Raw genomic sequence first — 19,514 nt, 5'->3', positions numbered from 1 at the left:
AGTAACTGCTGCATGTACTGGTCTGAATTGAACCTTTGCACTTGGTCGGGTGGGGTGGGGATTTGGAACTAATGTTTGGTCTATATTCATATTCCCTTCTACTGTTTTACTGGTTAATTTTGTCACTGCAGCTGTGCTGACATGGACTGGAAATATGTATCATGGAGTGTCAAGGGACCAGGTCCTGAACATGTTGATAGAAAAGTTCTCAGAATCTGAGGTCAAGCACTGGGGGAGTCAGTGTAATCGTGCTATCAGATTTCTCTATCCTGATGTGGAAATGAAGAGGAAGGGAAAATATAAAACATATCCTTTTCATATGATGTTTGGTTGATGGGGAGCTTATTTCCTGTGGTTCAGATGTCATTATATTTAGCCCACCAGGCAAGTTGGAAATAGAGAGTTTGGTGTGGCAGCTTTGTCTATGTTATGCATGCAGTGATTCCTTCAACATTGCCTCCCACCCTCCATGATGTAGTATAATTTGAAAATATTGTGATGAAACTTTGCATGTGAGATTACAGTACCCAGATACCCATAGATTTCTTGGACAAATTTATATGAGCGGTTAATTTATAAAAGAGGTAATCTGGCATCTGATTGGTTCCAAGTTGTGATAAAAGTTTTGATGATACTTTATATGTGAGCTTAAATTCCTGACACTGTCTGAATGTTTGTGTGCTGAAAATGTTATGAGTAGCCTGCATTCCATTTTAATGCCAGCAAATGCTTATGGCCAGCAGATTAGTGGCAGAACACTTGTTCTGCTTACTGGTTATGTATTTGCAGGTGTGGTATGCACCAGTCCTTGCCCATTTTTCTAAAGGATGAAGGACTTACTACTGAAGATATTTAGAATCAAGTGCATTTGAATGTAAAAGCATGGTATACAGAAAATAATGTGTAAATAGTCAGCATGGATGGTTGGCATAATAGTACTATAAATGGATTCACATATGAATGAACTTTAATTTATAAAAATGCATATGCATGTAACGGTGGCATCTTGTTCAGTCTGTAATGATTTGTGCAAAGATGTTTTGAGATCAATGTGGAACCGTCCCTTGTGAATACAGTATGTGTAGGTAAATCAAATCAGTCTCATTGATCAGACTCGAATGTTGTAAGCTAGAGCTTCATCAAATGTGTGAGCTGTTGACAACTCTTGTCTCTTTCTCTCGTGCATTTTCTTTGAAAAACTCCTGTATATGTCCACATTCCATCACATTTTAGAATCATAGTTACGGGATTACAAATATGCTTAAAGTCTGGCACAATCCTTGTTTTATTCCTTAAAATGTGGCCAGAAATGTTGTCTTGATGTGTGTATTTACTGCTGTCATAGCCAGCATGTATTTCAGCTGTACTCCAGTTTTGGAATATAACCATTTAAGTTGGGGGTGGGGGTGGAAAGGTTTGCTGTTACAATCAAACTTTCCACTCATTATTTTTGCATTGGATTAGTACAGAGCCAGTCATACTGGCATACATTATAATTTGAATAGAAATGATTTCAATTTTGCTTTTGATTGTCTTTTTAAAAATGACTTCACTTTTTGTTGGGGGTCTCTTTTTTTTCATGAAACTGAATAGTCTGATTGAGTCAGGGAACTTGTTCCTTCATATGCGTAACATTGTACCAATTACAGAAGCCCGAAGGCAGTTTCACACCAGTATACATCTTAACATGTAAGAAGTTGTTCCTTCATATGCGTAACATTGTACCAATTACAGAAGCCCGAAGGCAGTTTCACACCAGTATACATCTTAACATGTAAGAAGTTGTTCCTTTATATGCGTTACATTGTACCAATTTCAGAAGCCCGAAGGCAGTTTCACACCTGTATACATCTTAACATGTAAGAAGTCAATAAATGTGCACGAGTTGGAGTATTTATTAACCCTAACTTTGAGGTTTTTAGCAGAAAAACTCCCAGTGTCTGATTTGCAAATTTTATTGTTAGTCAATGAATCAGTCCTGTTGGACACACACACACATATATATATATATATATATATATATATATATATAGTCAACTCTGCTTATATGCATAGCCTCGGGACTGGACCCAAGCTATGCATATAAACGGAGTATGAATTTAACCAGAATTCATATATATTTAAAATGAAAAATGGGACCATACTTTTGCTATGCAATTAAGCGATATGCATTGAAATTGAAGTGGGGCCGACTTAAATTTGTAGTAAGTACTATTGAAACCCAAGTCATGGGGTTATTGCACCCATCACCTTGCTCACACGTAGCAATCTCAGTACTCCATGACCAAGTACACAACTCCCCAAAACGGATGATACAAAGCTTCTAATGTAGGCGTGTGCTAATGTGTAGCATCAACCTCAGTACATTGACCCAGTAATTAATTCTCATCAATGTGTACTTGGACTTGGGGTTGAATATCAGCAATTTTCTTCTTGAGATTAAAGAATTTCATATATTGTATATTTGTAAGACACACACTCTCTCTGTCTGTCTGTGACTTTGTAGGCCTGGTCTATATGTCATGACACTTGACTCGATCTTACTTTAAAAATTCTGACTATACAATAGGCTGCGTTGGCACAGTTTTGCAAGATTTTTAATAAACAAAAATACTGAGTAGGGTTTTAGGTGGGCATGAGGTGGAGTAAGGATTTAAGAGGGGATGAGTTGGAGTAAGGATTTAAGAGAGGATATGTCCGTGGATATGTACGTGAAAGAAGTGGAGTCTGAGGTATATAATTATATTTTTTACTTGCTGTCAAAGGGAGGTAACTCAAAGTGGTGTCAGTAAAAGTGTAGACAAAACCAGTGGAGAAGAAGAAATATCCATGAGAGTAAATATTTATCCTTCCAGTATTTGAGACATACATTTTGAGATTTACAATAATTATTATATATGTCAAAAGTTGTGATTTTGAAATTCATTTATGTACTCGTGCAAAATTCCTTAACACTGTTTACTACAGTATTCTTTGGAGTGGATTTCATTGAGGGAATGAGCAAGCAGGTAAACAGATAATAATGATAATAATAATAATAATAATAATAATGAGGACTTTGTATAGCGCCTAATCTTTTGAAGCTCTAAGTGCTTTACAACATTAGACAACACCTATAAGATAAAAAACATATAATAATGTTATTACAAAAACAAACACCATGAAATTAGAAAAACATAAAAAAATAAAAAACATGCTGAGAATATTTCAGGTAGGAAACATTATTAGGTCTTTAAGTTTGTTCTTGCGGTCGAAATAAGTGAGTTTTGAGAGCTCTCTTGAATGTGATCACTGTATCTTTGTGTCTAAGTTCAGTAGGCAATTCATTCCATTTTGCTGGGCCCTGGTATGCAAAAGAACGCTGGCCATATGACTTTGTTTTCATAGTGGGAATAATGAGTATACGATTGTCAGAAGAGGAGCGTAAGTATCTTGCTGGTGAGTACACATGGGTGAGGTCAGATAGGTATGTTGGACTAGAGTCCGACAGTGAAACGTAGCACAGAGAACAAATTTTGTGTTTGATTCTGGATCGAATGGATAGCCAGTGTAGGATACAGAGCAGCGGGGAGGTGTGCTCTGATCGTGGTACTCTAAGTATGATCCGAGCAGCTGTGTTTTGAACTTTTTGAAGTGTCTGGAGTAGATATTGAGATGAACCAGACAGAATTGAGTTACAGTAGTCCAGTGTTGAAAGTACTAATGAACACACAAGTGTTTTAGTGGCATCAACTGAAAGATATTTGCGAATTGAGCTGATGCGTCTCAGCTCAAGATATGCAGCCTTGCATATGTTCATGACATGTTGGTGGAATGTGAGGGTACTGTCCAGAGTAACACCTAGGTTTCATATTGATTGTGTGAATGTAATGTTGGCGTTGCTGATTATTGTTTGAGGTAAAGGATGTGAATGAGAAAGTCTTTGTGTTGTGATCAGAATGGCCTCAGTTTTATCATCATTCATCTGCAGCTTGTTACATGTCATCCATGATTTCACATCAGAAATGCACCTCTCTACACCTTGGATGGTAGCATCAACTTCCGTTGGGTGGCTAGATTTGTATATTTGGGTGTCATCAGCGTACAATTGGTGAGACACTGGATGATGATCTATGACACTTGCGAGCGACTGAGTGTACAGAATGAAGAAAACAAGTCCAAGAACAGACCCCTCTGGAACACCACAACATAGATCAACTGGGCTAGAGTGTATTCCATTTGCAGATACAATTTGTGTCATGTTCACCAAGTAGGACTTGAACCACAGTAAGCCTGTATCATGAATGCCAAATACATGCTGGAGACGGTAAAGTAATATATCATGGTCTGTTGTGTCAAATACTGCAGACAAATCAAGGAGGGTGAGGACTGTAATCTTTCCGATATCCAACGCAGAGAGAATGTCATTAACTACTTTTAAAAGAGTGGTTTCAGTACTGTGGCAATGGTGATATTCAGCTTGTACATTGCTAAAAAGACGGTTTGAATTTAGATGAGATACAAGCTGGGATAGAACAACCTTTTCTAAGATTTTTGATATGAATGGGAGATTAGAAACTGGGCGGTAGTTCTTTAAATCAGTATGGTCTAGTGTTGGTTTCTTCAGCAGAGGCTTTACAATGGCAGTTTTGAAAAATGATGGGAATTCCCCGGATGGGGGAGAGGTATTAATAACATCAGTTAGTGAAGGCAATACTGGATCTAAGCACTCAAGCAGCAGTGATGTTTATGGGATCAAGTTCACATGACTTTGTTGCACTCTTCATCAGGATTGTATGTACGAAATCCATTGAGACAGGTTCAGATGCTGCTAATGGTTGCCGCTCAAATTCTGTATCCCAACTGTATGGTGACGACGAGTGAATTAAAATTGTGGTATCAAGCTTATCTCTAATGGTTTGTACTTTGTCATGGAAGAAATTTGCAAACATGTCCGGAAGGTCAACTGGAGAGAAGGTAGTTGGAAGTGGTGTTGATTTGTTCCTTGACATTAGCTTGTTAGTAATCTCAAAGAGCTCTTTGCAGCTGGAACTTTCCATGATCTTGGTAGTGTAGTCGGCTGATTTCGCTGCATGGACTATATTTGTGACATTCTTCTTAGCGACTTCGTAGATTTGCTTATGAATAGTGAGTCTGGTGGAAAGCTAGAGCCTCTCAGCTTTACGGTGGTCTCTTTTAGCAGTGCAAAGCTGGTCCTTAACACTGCTATACCATGGAGAACACTTTTGAATTGATACTCTGCACTTGGTAGCTGGAGCATGTTTGTCAAGCAATGAACGCAGTTATCGAGTTATTCTGCGGTAGGAGGTAAGCAAGTTGTTAGGTTAGCTTGGATGTCATGCATTAATTTGGTTCTATTTATCATACGGAGGTTTCTCTTAGTAGCAGATAAAGGTGGAGGGTTAGGGACTGATACGTCAAGATGGCATACAATACAGAGGTGATCTGATGCAAGGTCATGGGATACCAGAGAGGACCATATAATGTTATCATCAGGTCTATGAAGAATCCAGTCTAAAATGTGACCATGTTTATGGGTGGGTTGGTTAACTGACTGTTTGAGGTTGAAAACATTAATGGAATCTGTGAGTTTTGATGTATTTGAGTTTCTGGGACAGTCAGAGTGAAAGTTGAAATCTCCAAGAATAAACAGGTTGCCACCTATCGAATTTCCATAGTCCAGGAGATTCGGAAACTGCTCCAGAAAGAGAGAGTCAGCCAGCTTGTTTTTTTCTACTAGGAGGAAGGCGGTATAGGCAGAAAAAATGGACTGACCTTTGCTCCAGTGTGAGTGTGGTTTGGACTAGTTCAAATGATGTGTGGTCGAAATAGAATGTTGTGGTGTAGTTAAGACGTTTTATCATGGAGTTCTTTGTGATGACAGCAATTCCACCTCCGCGAGAATTACGGGGGAATGACTTGATGGAGTAACTAAGGGGTGTTAGATCTGCACACTTGGGCTCATTGCCTGATGTTTTTAGCCATGTTAACAAACCAAGCAGAATGCATCAAAATTATTCTGTTTAGAACAAATTACATATAGTGCAGTGTTTGTTTTTGGGCCATAATTATTATGTTTAGAACAAATTACATATAGTGCAGTGTATGTTTTTGTTGTGCATGAGTTATTCATGTAGAGGTGATATTGAGTTAAATGGATCCATTTTGTTTTGCACATTTTGAATACATGTATTAAAAAATCCTTAGAAATATCAGTATACATAAGAGTCACCTTGTCATGGAAGGAATTCTTATGTATGTAGCTATGTAGTAGTATTTTACAGTACCTCAGCACAAAAGGGGCTATGTAGTGGCATTGCTCAGTACCTCAGCACAAAAGGGGCTATGTAGTGGCATTGCACAGTACCTCAGCACAAAAGGGGCTATGTGGTGGCATTGCACAGTACCTCAGCACAAAAGGGGCTATGTAGTGGCATTGCACAGTACCTCAGCACAAAAGGGGCTATGTAGTGGCATTGCACAGTACCTCAGCACAAAAGGGGCTATGTAGTGGCATTGCACAGTATCTCAGCACAAAAAAGGCCATGTAGTAGCATTTTACAGTACCTCAGCACATAAAGGGCCATGTAGTAGCATTTTACAGTACATCAGCACAAAAAGGGCCATGTAGTAACATTTTACAGTGCCTCTGCACAAAAGGGGCTATGTAGTGGCATTTTACAGTACCTCAACACGAAAGGGGCTATGTGGTGGCATTGCACAGTACCTCAGCACAAAAGGGGCTATGTAGTGGCATTGTACAGTACCTCACCACAAAAGGGGCCATGTAGTAACATTTTACAGTACCTCAGCACAAAAGGGGCCATGTAGTGGGATTTTACAGTACCTCAGCACAAAAGGGGCTATGTAGTGGCATTTTACAATACTTCGACACAAAAGTGGCTATGTAGTGGTATTTTACAGTACCTTGACACAAAAGGGGCTATGTAGTAACATTTGACAGTACCTCAGCACAAAAGGGGCTATGTAGTGGCATTTTACAGTACCTTGACACAAAAGGGGCTATGTAGTGGCATTTTACAGTACCTCGACTCAAAAGGGGCTATGTAGTGGCATTTTACAGTACCTCGACACGAAAAGGGCTATGTATACATAAGAGTCACCTTGTCTTGGAAGGAATTCTTATGTATGTAGCTATGTAGTGGCATTTTACAGTATCTCAGCTCAAAAGGGGCTATGTATTGGCATTTTACAGTACCTTGACACAAAAGGGGCTATGTAGTGGCATTTTACAGTACCTCGACATGAAAAGGGCTATGTATACATAAGAGTCACCTTGTCATGGAAGGAATTCTTATTTATGTAGCTATGTAGTGGCATTATACAGTACCTTAGCACAAAAGGGGCTATGTATTGGCATTATACAGTACTTCAGTACAAAAGGGGGTATGTTGTGGCATTTTACACTACCTCAGCACAAAAGGGGCTGTGTAGTGGTAGCAAAAATGTTAAGTCCCAAAAGATTTAAAAATGAACTACCTAAAAGTTTAAGAAGATAAAGTCTTCCACACTAATGCAAAATTAATGATAGGAGATCATAGAGATTCATGTATTTTGGTAATATTGTTTGCAAGGTGCTGAAATGATTTGCAACAATACCATAAGGATGATCTTAGAGGTAGTTGATCATGTTTCTTCTTTATATAGGGTATCCATCAGTTTGTTGCATGTTTCTTGTGAACTGTTTCTGTTTGATAAAATGAGAGAATGTGAATGTTTTATAGTACTTTCAAGTTACATCCATCAAGTATATTTTGCACACTTTGAAGGGCATACATACTGTATATACTTGTGTATAGGTCAGTTCGAACTGCAGATAGCACAGATCCAGATATGCAAATGCATGAGCCAGCAGATCTGTTTTGTTCATTGTTCTTCTGATTAGACCTAATAAACTGCATAGGCCCATATCTGCTGGTGAATTATACAATTTGCACTTGTGTTAAACTTATATGTATACATTGTGTTAAACTTACATGTATACATTAAGTTAAACTTATATGTATACATTGTGTTAAACCTATATGTATACGTTATGTTAAACTTATATGTATACACTAAGTTAAACTTATATGTATACATTGTGTTAAACCTATATGTATACATTGTGTTAAACTTATATGTATACATTGTGTTAAACTTGTATGTATACATTGAGTTCAATTTATATATATATATATATATATATATATATATATATATATATATATATATATATATATATATATAGATACATTGTGTTAAACCTATATGTATACATTGTGTTAAACTTATAACATTGAGTTAAACTTATATATATATATATATATATATATATATATATATATATATACACATTGTGTTAAACCTATATGTATACATTGTGTTAAACTTATATGTATACATTGTGTTAAACTTATATGTATACATTGTTAAACTTGTATGTATACATTGTGAGCCATCAGACAGTAAGCATATAATCTGAGGATGACATAAGTGTTGTACAAATTAATGTCTTGATAATCACAAGTCATTATAAACATTATGTCATTATCTTTTTGCACACATCCCATAATTTGCAAGAATATCCAAGTGATTTTATGTGCTTGTCGTTACAGGGGTTCATTCCAAACAAAAGAGGTCGGCCTCGGAAACAACAAACAGATGATGAGAGATTTAAGTTTTTGCCAAGAGAAAGAATGGGCTGTGAAAACGTTGATATTGGCCAAATGCAGGTACGTGCAAATTCCATGTCACAATGACAACATTGAATTTTTGCAGTAACTACTGATGTAACAACAACCAGTACTAGCAAACACTTGCCTTATACTTTACTGCAGTTTTGGAACTCCTATGGAATCATTTGTTTTGTACACCTCCTATAAAAGACATCCATATAAATGACACATCCTTTGGTAGAATCTGTATATATGTTACATATAAATGACATCTCAATATAAAGGGTATTTCCATATAGAAGACACAACCCTATGAAACACATCCATGTAAAGGGCACCTTGCAAGTCATATAAATGGCACTTCCATATAAAAGACATCCTGATCATATAAATGACACCTTCATATAAAGAATTATAATTATCATGGCCATATAAAGGGTACTTCCATATGGATGATTCAAACCTATGAAAAAAACATGTAAAGGGCACTTACATATAAATGCAAGTCATAGCACCTTCATATCAAAGACACATGTCAAAGACTCCTTCTTATAAAAGACATCCCCAACATGAACAAGACTCCTTCATATAAAGACCTATATAAATGGTACATTCCTATAAATTACTCCTTCATATAAAAGATACCTACATATAAAATACATCTGTATGAAGGACACGGTGGTGAAAATTATGTGACTAAAATTACACCTGAAGTTAAATAAAACATGTAAAGAGCATCAGCATATAAGGACAACTATATTAAAATTATATCAAGGCTGTCTATAGAACTGTCATCTCTGTTTAAAGGATTTTATATATGAAGGTTGGTAGGATGGTTTTAATTATATTTTTAATGAAGTAAGCTGTATCACCCTGAGGAAATCGGAGTAGAGTATCCCTAAGACGCATAAAAAAAAGCCAATCTTGGTGGTGCCTTAACCTGTGAACTTTGGATTACAACTTTGGCTTTTAATCGTCTTAGCTACTTTAGTTCCTATATAAAAGAAAGTCTGTACTTTATATAAAGGGCACTTTTTATAGACCCCTTTTCTTTGCTAACATATCTTACTTATATATACACAGAAGACCTGTCCATAATGGGGAAATGTCCTTGGTTCTGTGCAAACAGGTGTTACTGTATGTTAGTGTTTAAGACTGAATGTGATGAGCACACATTTTCTGTTTCGTTTTCAGCTATCGGAACCTGGTGGCTTACTCAAAATGGCTCATACAAGAAATTGGTTGACGTCGGTTGGTTACAAAAGAACAGTGGACACAACTTCAGGGGATGGACATGAAGAGAGTTATCATAATCCATTTAAAATGGATGTTGATAAATTTGATTATAAAAATTATTCCAAAGTTAACCAAGGAAACTATTCACATTTAAATGGATATGGAAATCCACTATGGAATCAGAGTTCAAAGAGAACTTCATCATTTGGGCCACACATCATCAAAACTGGACGTGGTACAAGGAAAACTAATTATGGAGCAACTGATGGAAGGGAGAGAACTCATAGTGTAAACAATTCAAGGGAGATAATTCTGAGAGAGTCTTTTGATGTTGACAGTGATAGCACTGAAAGTCCTTTGAACTATAGCTTGTGCAGGAAAAGCTCAGAATCCTTGGAGTCTTCGCCTTCCCATGATCATTCAGTTAACGCACTAGAGTCTGGATTGTGGAACACAAGTTCACACAGTTCTGAAGATTCAAATTCAGCTGAAAAGATTATGGATAATAATGCAGAGTTAAATAGAAGTGATAGACTAAAGAAAATGTTCCCTTCAGCAGACACATCTGCTCCATTGCTTTCTGGCAATGAAAAGGATAACACTGGCATACATAAAGAGTCATGGAACTTGGATCAAGCAGAACCTAAAGGGGCTGAAAATCAGTTGAATGGTATTCATGCAGAAACATTGTCATTAGAAACATATGCACTAAAACGAGTCTTAAGTGAAAGTAAATAGACTGGAAAAGAAAATGGAGGACTGTGAATAGACCATTCACTTTAATTCAGTGAAGAAAATGAATGCACAAAATATGCAGAAATTTGGTCTTGTGTTACTATTTACATCAATTTTTAAACAGAAAATCCAACATTCTGTTTTATTTCAGTGTGCAGTGGATCCATTTGAAAAGGAGTATGTAGAGACTGTTAAACTTGTCTTTGCTTTGAAAAACGGTTGAGGTTTAAAGTGTTAATGAATGTATAGATCTTGCTTGTTTCTGGTATGAAATAGCTCTCTGATCTTCGGTGTTGCACATATATTTGTTCTTTTTTGTCTTTTAAAGTTACTATAAGTGTAACATGGTACATTTATCCACTAGTCCATCTCTACCTGTCCTTTTTTAAATCTTGCATCCCGTCTGACATGAAATGTAATCAGCTATTTATGCCAAACCTTGGGGAAGCCTCTGGTATTATTAGAAATAAACATAGATAAAGATTGAAGATAAAATGTTAAGCTGTAGTCTATTTTCTAAGCCCTGGTCTTTGTCTATTTTACACCATTGTTACTGAAGTCTTCCTCTGACCTTGGAAAACATCTGGCAGTGGCATTGTAAGAGATTTATTTGTCAGGGTGAGTTATTATTTCTTATTAAAACTGTTAGGAATCTGAAAAAATGGTATTTTTTTGTACCATTTATATCTTAGTTTTCTTTTCAGAGTCTCAGAGTTGGACTGTTTAATTGTCCCTTGATGTCATCTTCTCAGAGTTGGACTTTAATTGTCCCTTGATGTCAACTTCTTGGAGTTGGCTGTTTAATTGTCCCTTGATGTCAACTTCTTGGAGTTGGAATGTTTAATTGTCCCTTGATGTCAACTTCTTGGAGTTGGAATGTTTAATTGTCCTTTCTTTGTCAACTTTGCAGAGCTGGAATGTTAATTGGTCCTTTCCTATTAGCTTTTTTGAATGTTTAATTGTTTCTTTTTGTCGTCTTCTCAGAGTAGGAATGTTTATTGGTTCCTGTTTTGTTTGTGCTGGTATATTCATGTTTTTCAAAGATAAAAATGAAGAAAACTTGAGGACCAGACAGACTGATATAAACTTTAGATGCACATTTCTCTACTGTTGATATTGAGGTCAAGTCAGATAATCAAGGTCATTTCTCAGTAATTGACTGTTAATATTCAGTCGAGTTAGGTTGAAATTCATCCTAGGTATTATCTGATATCTTGGCATCCATCTGTCTACGTGAGACGATGGCATAGCTCCAAAGTACGCTTTTGCTTATCCTTCTTTTTAGCTCTCTTTTCAGCTTGCTTTATTCTTCTCTTTTCCTCTGCGTTTTGAACTCCCTGCCTGACAGCTAGATGCCAGCTGGAACGGTTGTTTGCACAGCTCTCCCAGTCATTGACATTGATGTTTGCTGTCTTCATATCCTTCTTGCAACCATCTTTGTAGCGCAGATGTGGTCATCCAGTTGGTCGTGCACCTTCTGCTAACTCCCCATATAACAGGTCCTTGGGAATGCGACCTGGGTCCATTCTCTTGACATGGCCGAGCCAGCAAAGGCGCCTCTCGCTGAGTATGGAGAACATGCTGTTCATGTTGGCACGTTCTAGAACCTCTTTGTTGGGTACTTTGTCCTGCCACTGGATGTGCAGAATGCGCCGCAGACATCTCAGAAATTCATCCTAGGTATTATCTGATATACTATCTTATAAAGATCATAGACCCTGTTCAGCTGCTGCATAATGCACAGGCAGATCAGGGTCTTTGTTTATTCTACTGATCACTCCTAACAAAAAGCATAAATCCAGATCTGGACCTATGTAGTTTCCAGTAGGATCTTACTTATTTACAAGTTTATGTGGCAAGGCCAAATATAAAAATGCGGTTCTGGTTATGTTAAAAAAAGTAGAGTGGGTAGGTCGATATAAACTCTAATTTTTTGGTGTGGATGGAGTGTGGATGGACTTAAATGAAGCATAAACTTGAATAAAATTGTTATTTGCAACCTGAATTAACTTTGATTGTAGTTGCAACCCTTTAATAATTATTTTCCCCACCATTTGTATTTTCTGTTTTACAGATTTAAAAAAAAAATGATAGTCTGCAGTTAAAAGGAGGGTTAGTCTGGTAACTATGATAACACATCCATTTTTGGGGGGCCTAATTGCTTTCAGTAACTTTAAATTTGTCTTATTCCTTGGTTGTTGAAATTGTAGTCCCATATGAGATCATGGGATTTAATGCCATAAATGAAGATAATTAAATGTTATATTTTTGTAATTTTTTGTAATTTTGTTTTTATTTTCAAAACGTTTGCCAATGTTTCAAGGTTTGTTACCTGTTTAATGATGTTACCTTTTTTACACAGGGTTCAGTTTTATTTTTAAAAATCATTGTTTTCATCATGTTGTAAATATCATAGTAATTTGATCAGGTTCATATTTCCCCACACATTATAATTTCAGACAAGTCAAAGCTCTATTGTTTATTAGAAAGCCTATTTTCTGGGGCTGGAAAAATGTCTCTGGTAACCCAAACAAAAACCAAGTTTGCTTCTTATAGACTGTAAGGAAGAAATGGGTGATTTTAGAGATCCATCTTTTTGGCCAGTTGATTTACAACACAGAATTATATCATGTTTGAAGAGTAACATTCTTCCGTTTTATAACCCAGTTAACTGGAACCTTATAATCAGTGTTGCAAGTCATGGGTGAAAATATGCGCAACTCTTTTGTCATCTTTGACTGCCGGCGATAATATTTATTTCTTATGAATGTGAATAATAATTATAATAATAAGTTATCAATGAGCCAAAGAAAGAATTTTTTATACATAAATTTAACCTCTTTTCAATTGATAAGTTTTTTGTTTGGAAGAGAAAATCAGATTGTTGCATTTATTCAGCAAGAAAGATCATATTGGGTCAACCTTCCCAGGTTTTCTTTAGGCTTTTAGTGACTGGATATATATATATATATATATATATATATATATATATATATATATATATATATATATTCTAAGAATGAAAAGTGAGGAAATGTTATTGCAGGCAACCACAGATGAAACGAGACTGTAGCAGATTTTGACTCATGATTTAAATAAATATTAAAATATTACCCATTTGAGATCCTCAGTTGTTGCTTGAATTCTGCATATCAGTTTCTGTCCCCAGATGGCAGGCTGGATTGGCTTTGTTAGTTGAAGTTCTTTTTTCTTTCTAGTAGGTCCATGAATTTAACAAGCAGGCATTTAGCAAATTAGTTAAAAGACTTGAAATGATAAGCACATTAGATTGGTAATTAAAATTTGTTACTGTACATTAGCTGTGTTAATTGCATAAATAATGATTCTACACTAGCTGTGTTAATTGTATAATAATAATTCAATACTAGCTCTCTTTTTTGTATACTTAATTGTATACAACTGATTCAACACTAGCTGTGTTAATTGTATGATTCAACACTAGCTGTGTTAATTGTATGATTCAACACTAGCTGTGTTAATTGCATAATAATTATTGAATACTAGCTGTCTTAATTGTATAATAATTATTCAGCACTAGCTGTCTTAATTGCTTGATAATGATTCAACACTAGCTGTGTTAATTGCATAATAATTATTCAACACTAAGCTGTAATAATTGTATAATAGTTCAACACTAGCAGTTTAAATTGTATAATAATGATTCAACACTAGCTGTGTTAATTTTATAAAACTGATTCAACACTAGCTGTGTTAATTTTATAGTAATGATTCATATATTCCATAATGCCAAAATATTGTCAGTAACAATTTGAAAGTGAAAAATGTGATAAAATATCATCATGCCCAATTAGTTTGATGTAATAATTATTCTATTTTATTGTCCGACTACAACAGTGATAAGGTAGATATTGCTACCATTGTCATTCTTTCTTTCCATCTCTTTTCCCCATTTTTTAATTTAGGTCAGTTTTTAGGCAGTGAACGCCACGTTTCTGTTGGGGTTTTTTTTGTGTTGTGGAAAACTTAAACACAAATGCTGTTTAAAAGTTCTCTAAACTAAGTAATAATTTTTTGAAAACAAGTTTAATAAGTTTAAAAACAAATTGATATGCAAAGCTACTTTTTTTAAAGTGAATAATAAGAAGACACATCAGTACAAAGGACATATAATTAGGGATGTCTAAATGTTTTCTTACAGATTCTTTAATGCCTATGCCCTGACAATCTCAAACCTTACACAATAACACCAGTCATTCCAAACATGTATTTGGGCAATAGCTACTATAACCTGCCTTAAGCATCATTATTTTCTCATTACATAATTGTCTTTTGTTTACAAGAAAGGATTTTTTCTGTATTTTTTGGAGAGAGAACAATCCTCTAGATTTTAGAATGGCCATCCTTAAGAAAGGTAGTTAACCTTTAACCTTATGAAATTATGCCAATTTAGAATTCATTTTAAATGCACAGTACTGATGTTACATTGAATATGGCATATTAGGGACATAGTCATAAGAATTCGTTGTGGATGGTACCTCTGATCCCAGGCACAATGAGGTTGCATTGGCCTATGTTTCACTCTAGTGACTTGTTTTGTTTATTCAATATGCTTCAGTGGAGCTGAAACGATACAGCACTCTAGAATTCTTGTCAGTGATGCACAGTATTTCCAATAACAAATATACCAACCAATTTGTAGTCTCTAACTAACATTTAGCTCACCTGCCTAAAGTCCCAATTTGTAGTCTCTAGTTTATCTTTAGCTCAACTGCCAAAGCCCCAGTTTGTAGCCTCTATTTTGTTTTTAGCTAACTTGTTCAAAGCTCAGATTTGTAGCCTCTAATTTATCTTTAGTTCACTTGCCCAAAGCCCCAATTTGTACTCTCTAATTCATCTTTAGCTCACCTGCTCAGAGCTCCAGTTTGTAGCTTCTAATTAATCTTTAGCTCACCTGGCCATAAAAGTGAGCTTATGGTATGGTTCTTCATCCAGTGTGCATTATATCATCTGCCAAAATGATCTATTTTCTTTAACATCTTAAAAACCACTGGACCAATTTCAACCCAGCTTGGTAGAAAGCATATTGGCTTTAATACCTCTCAATTTTCTTTCAGTTTTTACCATCCGATAAGGCCATCAGTGCTAGAACGAAAACCTCTTTATTGCTCTCGAAAGCATCCTAAACAAAACTGAACCACATTTGACAAAAGGCATAGGTTTTTAAAGTTTATACAGATGGTGCTTATACACCATCAACTATGGCTGTTTTTGCTTATATTAGAAAAATAAAAAATCATGTCATAGAATGTTGATAAGTTATATGAGACCTTGTTAGTGTAAAGTTGAAATCGAGTAATTCAGTATAAAGTGATGTTATGGGAACCAGCATTTCGGAGATGGACAGTGTAGGTGGAAAACTCGTGTAAATGATATTGTGGAATTCTGGATAAAGTTGCACAACAAATTTGGTTGAGAAGACAAAAATGATGCATTTCAACAATGCTTAGATTATGGGTGATCAAGGGCCATTACTCTTGTAAACAATGCTCTGAAAGGTTATAAATTATACTCATTCAAGATCCATATAATATAAAGCTGCATGCCAGACTTGGTTGAAAAGCAACAATGATTGGTTAGATCATGTTCTGGAAACCAAAGTTGGGAAGACGGAAAAAATGGGTTATATTTTTTGTAAATGATGATGTGGAACCATTGAAACATAACTCATTCAAGATCCCGTAAATATTAACCTGCTTCAAAATTTAGTGAAATTTTACGAATTTTTGGTAACGTTATCATGAAGAAATTGAAGTTAGTAATTATGTGAAATCAGGGGACATAAACCCAGTAATTGATGTAAAATGTTGGAATTCACACTCTTTAAAGTTCTTGGTAAAAAGCAGCATTACATATCTGGCCGAAATTAAAAAAAATAAATTGTGTTCCAGAAATCAATTAGGAAGAGGGCTTTTAAGGGCTACAGTTCTTATGGAAAACTGAAAACGAAACTCTTCAAATTTAGGTCTTGCCAGCATAAAGCTGCTGACCTGATTTGGTTGGATTTTCAATTTTAAACATGGTAGAAGATGGAAGGAAAGTGTTGAATACTGTAGTATTCTGTCAACTTCATGAAGTGGTGCCATAATTACACCAGTATGCATATAAAACTGACTGCCCAATATATCATTTTTGGAATTAGCAGCATATATTCAAATGTTTTTGTTTTTCATGTATATGGCTATAAAATGTTAAAAAATGGATATTTCCAGTACATTTTGCTTTGTTGCAAGAAAGGTAGCATGCATTTATGACTGTGCCTAAAGTGTTTCAAGTTTCAGAAAATTAGATCTGAACCATTGCATTGGTATATTGTATTTAAACTGCCACATCAAATGCATTTTTCTCTGCTTCTTGTCAGTGTTTTTTTTATTTGTGTCTTTCTTAACCAAATGTTTTGTTTTCTGCAAAAAAAAAGAATTAAAAATATATAGTTTCCATTTTGTCTTTGAATGATGCTCATGATTTAGTTATCTTTTGTACTTTTCTGGCAGTATCAACCTATATTGTCGCTAAATATTTTTCACATGCAGGTGATTTGATAGCAAAGCAGCACAAGTAGGTTATTTAGTGTGGAAGCATTTGGAGTAAATTGGTTTACCCATGGACACGTCACGGTTGCTGACCTTATGGTTGGTTCCAGCCTGCATCTTTTTGGTTGCAAGTTTTCCATGCTAACCACTGAGTCACCATAACTCCTCATATGTAAAGACTCTTTCAAGAACACTTTGTGGTAACTACAAATTCATTTTGAAGTAGAATCTAATGCCATGTTTTTAAATCAATTTAAATAAAATCTACATTAGGCACACACTAGTTGTCTTGTTTGCAGACAAAATAATGTTTTCATTAATACAGTCAACTTGCATTACAATGATCAAGTTCATTTCCAGAAATTTTGCTCTACTTACAAATCCACTGTTGTACTGATTTGCATTCAATTTCAAAAGAGTTATCCTTCTTGTTGTGTCATGGTCAAAACATCATGAATAAATAAGAAAAAAAACGACTTGGACGTAAACTACACTAAATATTTGATATACTGTAATGGTTTGTAAGGTCTCTTGCATATCTTCATACCTTTAAATCTCATTTTCCTAGGAATAAGATATTTACATGCTATCTACAGGTATATCCATACATGCCACCTCCACCCCCCGAGAGGCATAAGCGTAATTATTGCTATTATAAGTGGCAAAAAGTGTAATCTTGGTGTTTAAAGTGTAATCTATATATAACGTACCAGAGTTACAGCATGTATGAAAAAGATACATTGTTTAGACTAATCTGGTCTTTAGCTGTTCTAAATTTTTGTCACAAATGGAAAAATCCACATGGATTAAAATCAGAATACAAACACAAAATATACTGAAAAATTATATATTTAGCACTCACTTAAACTGGTCTACATGTGTAACTTTTGCAATAATCATGGTCAGGTACTCAGGGTGCTGTATTATAAAACTCTAATATTCTTCTTTTAAATTTGTAAAGTGGTAATGATTTGTCACTTTTTCCGATCTTGCATGTTTTGAAGTTTGAAAAGATCCATCTGTTCTAATATTTTTCATTATATAACATCCACAACTCATACCGTAAAGCATTTCATTTAACATCTTGTGCCATTTAGTTTAAAAATATAGACTGGTTCACTAACTAACTAGCGTATCATTAAAATGAATCTGTTAGGCAGAGTTCACCTTTGAAATAACCCGTTTTCTTGGAAAGGGGTCATATATACAGTTGCTATAAATAGCAAGTAAGGTAAGTGTATGCTATTCTTACACAGCAATTACCATTTTAAGAATATTCTCAAATTTATGAATGAAATTATAGAGATGATAATAACAAATGACAAAAACTTTTACTGCTTTATTTTTGTTCTTTAATGAAGCAGAAAAGTGTAATCCATATATAGTATAGCGGAAAACGTACTTTGGTGGGGAAAAAACCTAAAGATTACACCAAAAACATAATGGCTGGCATGTATATAAATATCTCCGGAATAAAAATCACAAATTTCAATCAATGACTGTGTCCATGTTAAGAACAATATTTACAAAAATATGCATGTTGGCTACCAGGAAATTGCTGCACGAGTTGGAAGATGAATATTCTGTTGCAGAGATTAATTTTCTGTTGAACACATTTTGTTCCATACATATTCTGTTGAAGTGAATATTACTATAGAAAGAATTTACTGTACTATATATTTAATCTTTCATTAACTCACCTGGCCACAATGTTAGCATATGGTATAGTCATATGTCCATTATGTAGCATCAGTCATGCCTAATCTTTCTTCTGCACTCTATAACTTTTCCTTTTGTTTTTTGCAAGTTTTCTTCCAAAGTCATTGGACCAGCTTCAAATACATTTAAGAGAAAAAGTCATGTCATGAAAGACCCTAATTTTGTGTAAATGTTGGAAACTGACCATCAGATAATGGCAGCAGCTAGAACTTCTCTGTAAGTGCTGAACAGAGTCGGACCATATTTGAGTGATGCTTGAATTAATGCCTTTCATGTTATTGATGCAGATGCACCATCAAATTTGGCATCAGGTTCTGTGAATTAGGAAAAATAAATTTATAGCTTCCCAAAAGAAAAGGACCTAATTACTTGATTACTTAGGCAACTGTTTGTGCAAAAAGGCTACTTGCTCGATTTTAGTTACGCGAGGCATCTGAAGTCCATTTAGGCCCGATTTCAGTTACACGAGGCATCTCAAGTCCACTTGGGCCTGATGTCAGTTACGCGAGTCATCATAAGTCCACTTCGGCCTGATGTCAGTTATGTGAAGCATCTCAAGTCCACTTCAGCCTAT

General features: G+C 35.3%; 1 protein-coding gene across 1 annotated transcript in view; it reads left to right on the top strand.

Moving 5' to 3' along the window:
* Positions 1 to 17,128, top strand: part of LOC149780458 (uncharacterized) — a 41,218-nt gene extending 24,090 nt beyond the window's left edge. Inside the window, exons 5-8 of the mRNA XM_089937396.1 lie at positions 132 to 306; positions 2,963 to 3,008; positions 8,619 to 8,735; positions 9,873 to 17,128. Coding sequence (XP_089793522.1) covers positions 132 to 306; positions 2,963 to 3,008; positions 8,619 to 8,735; positions 9,873 to 10,652 — 1,118 coding nt within the window. The 3' untranslated portion in view covers positions 10,653 to 17,128. The remainder of the gene's footprint in view (positions 1 to 131; positions 307 to 2,962; positions 3,009 to 8,618; positions 8,736 to 9,872) is intronic.
* Positions 17,129 to 19,514: the final 2,386 nt, after the last annotated feature.

This window comes from Sinohyriopsis cumingii, chromosome 16 (genome assembly GCF_028554795.1).
Source record: "Sinohyriopsis cumingii isolate HCF-2022 chromosome 16, ASM2855479v2, whole genome shotgun sequence".
In the NCBI taxonomy this organism is placed as follows: Eukaryota; Metazoa; Mollusca; class Bivalvia; order Unionida; family Unionidae; genus Sinohyriopsis; species Sinohyriopsis cumingii.
This window is presented reverse-complemented; position numbering and strand designations above follow the sequence as displayed.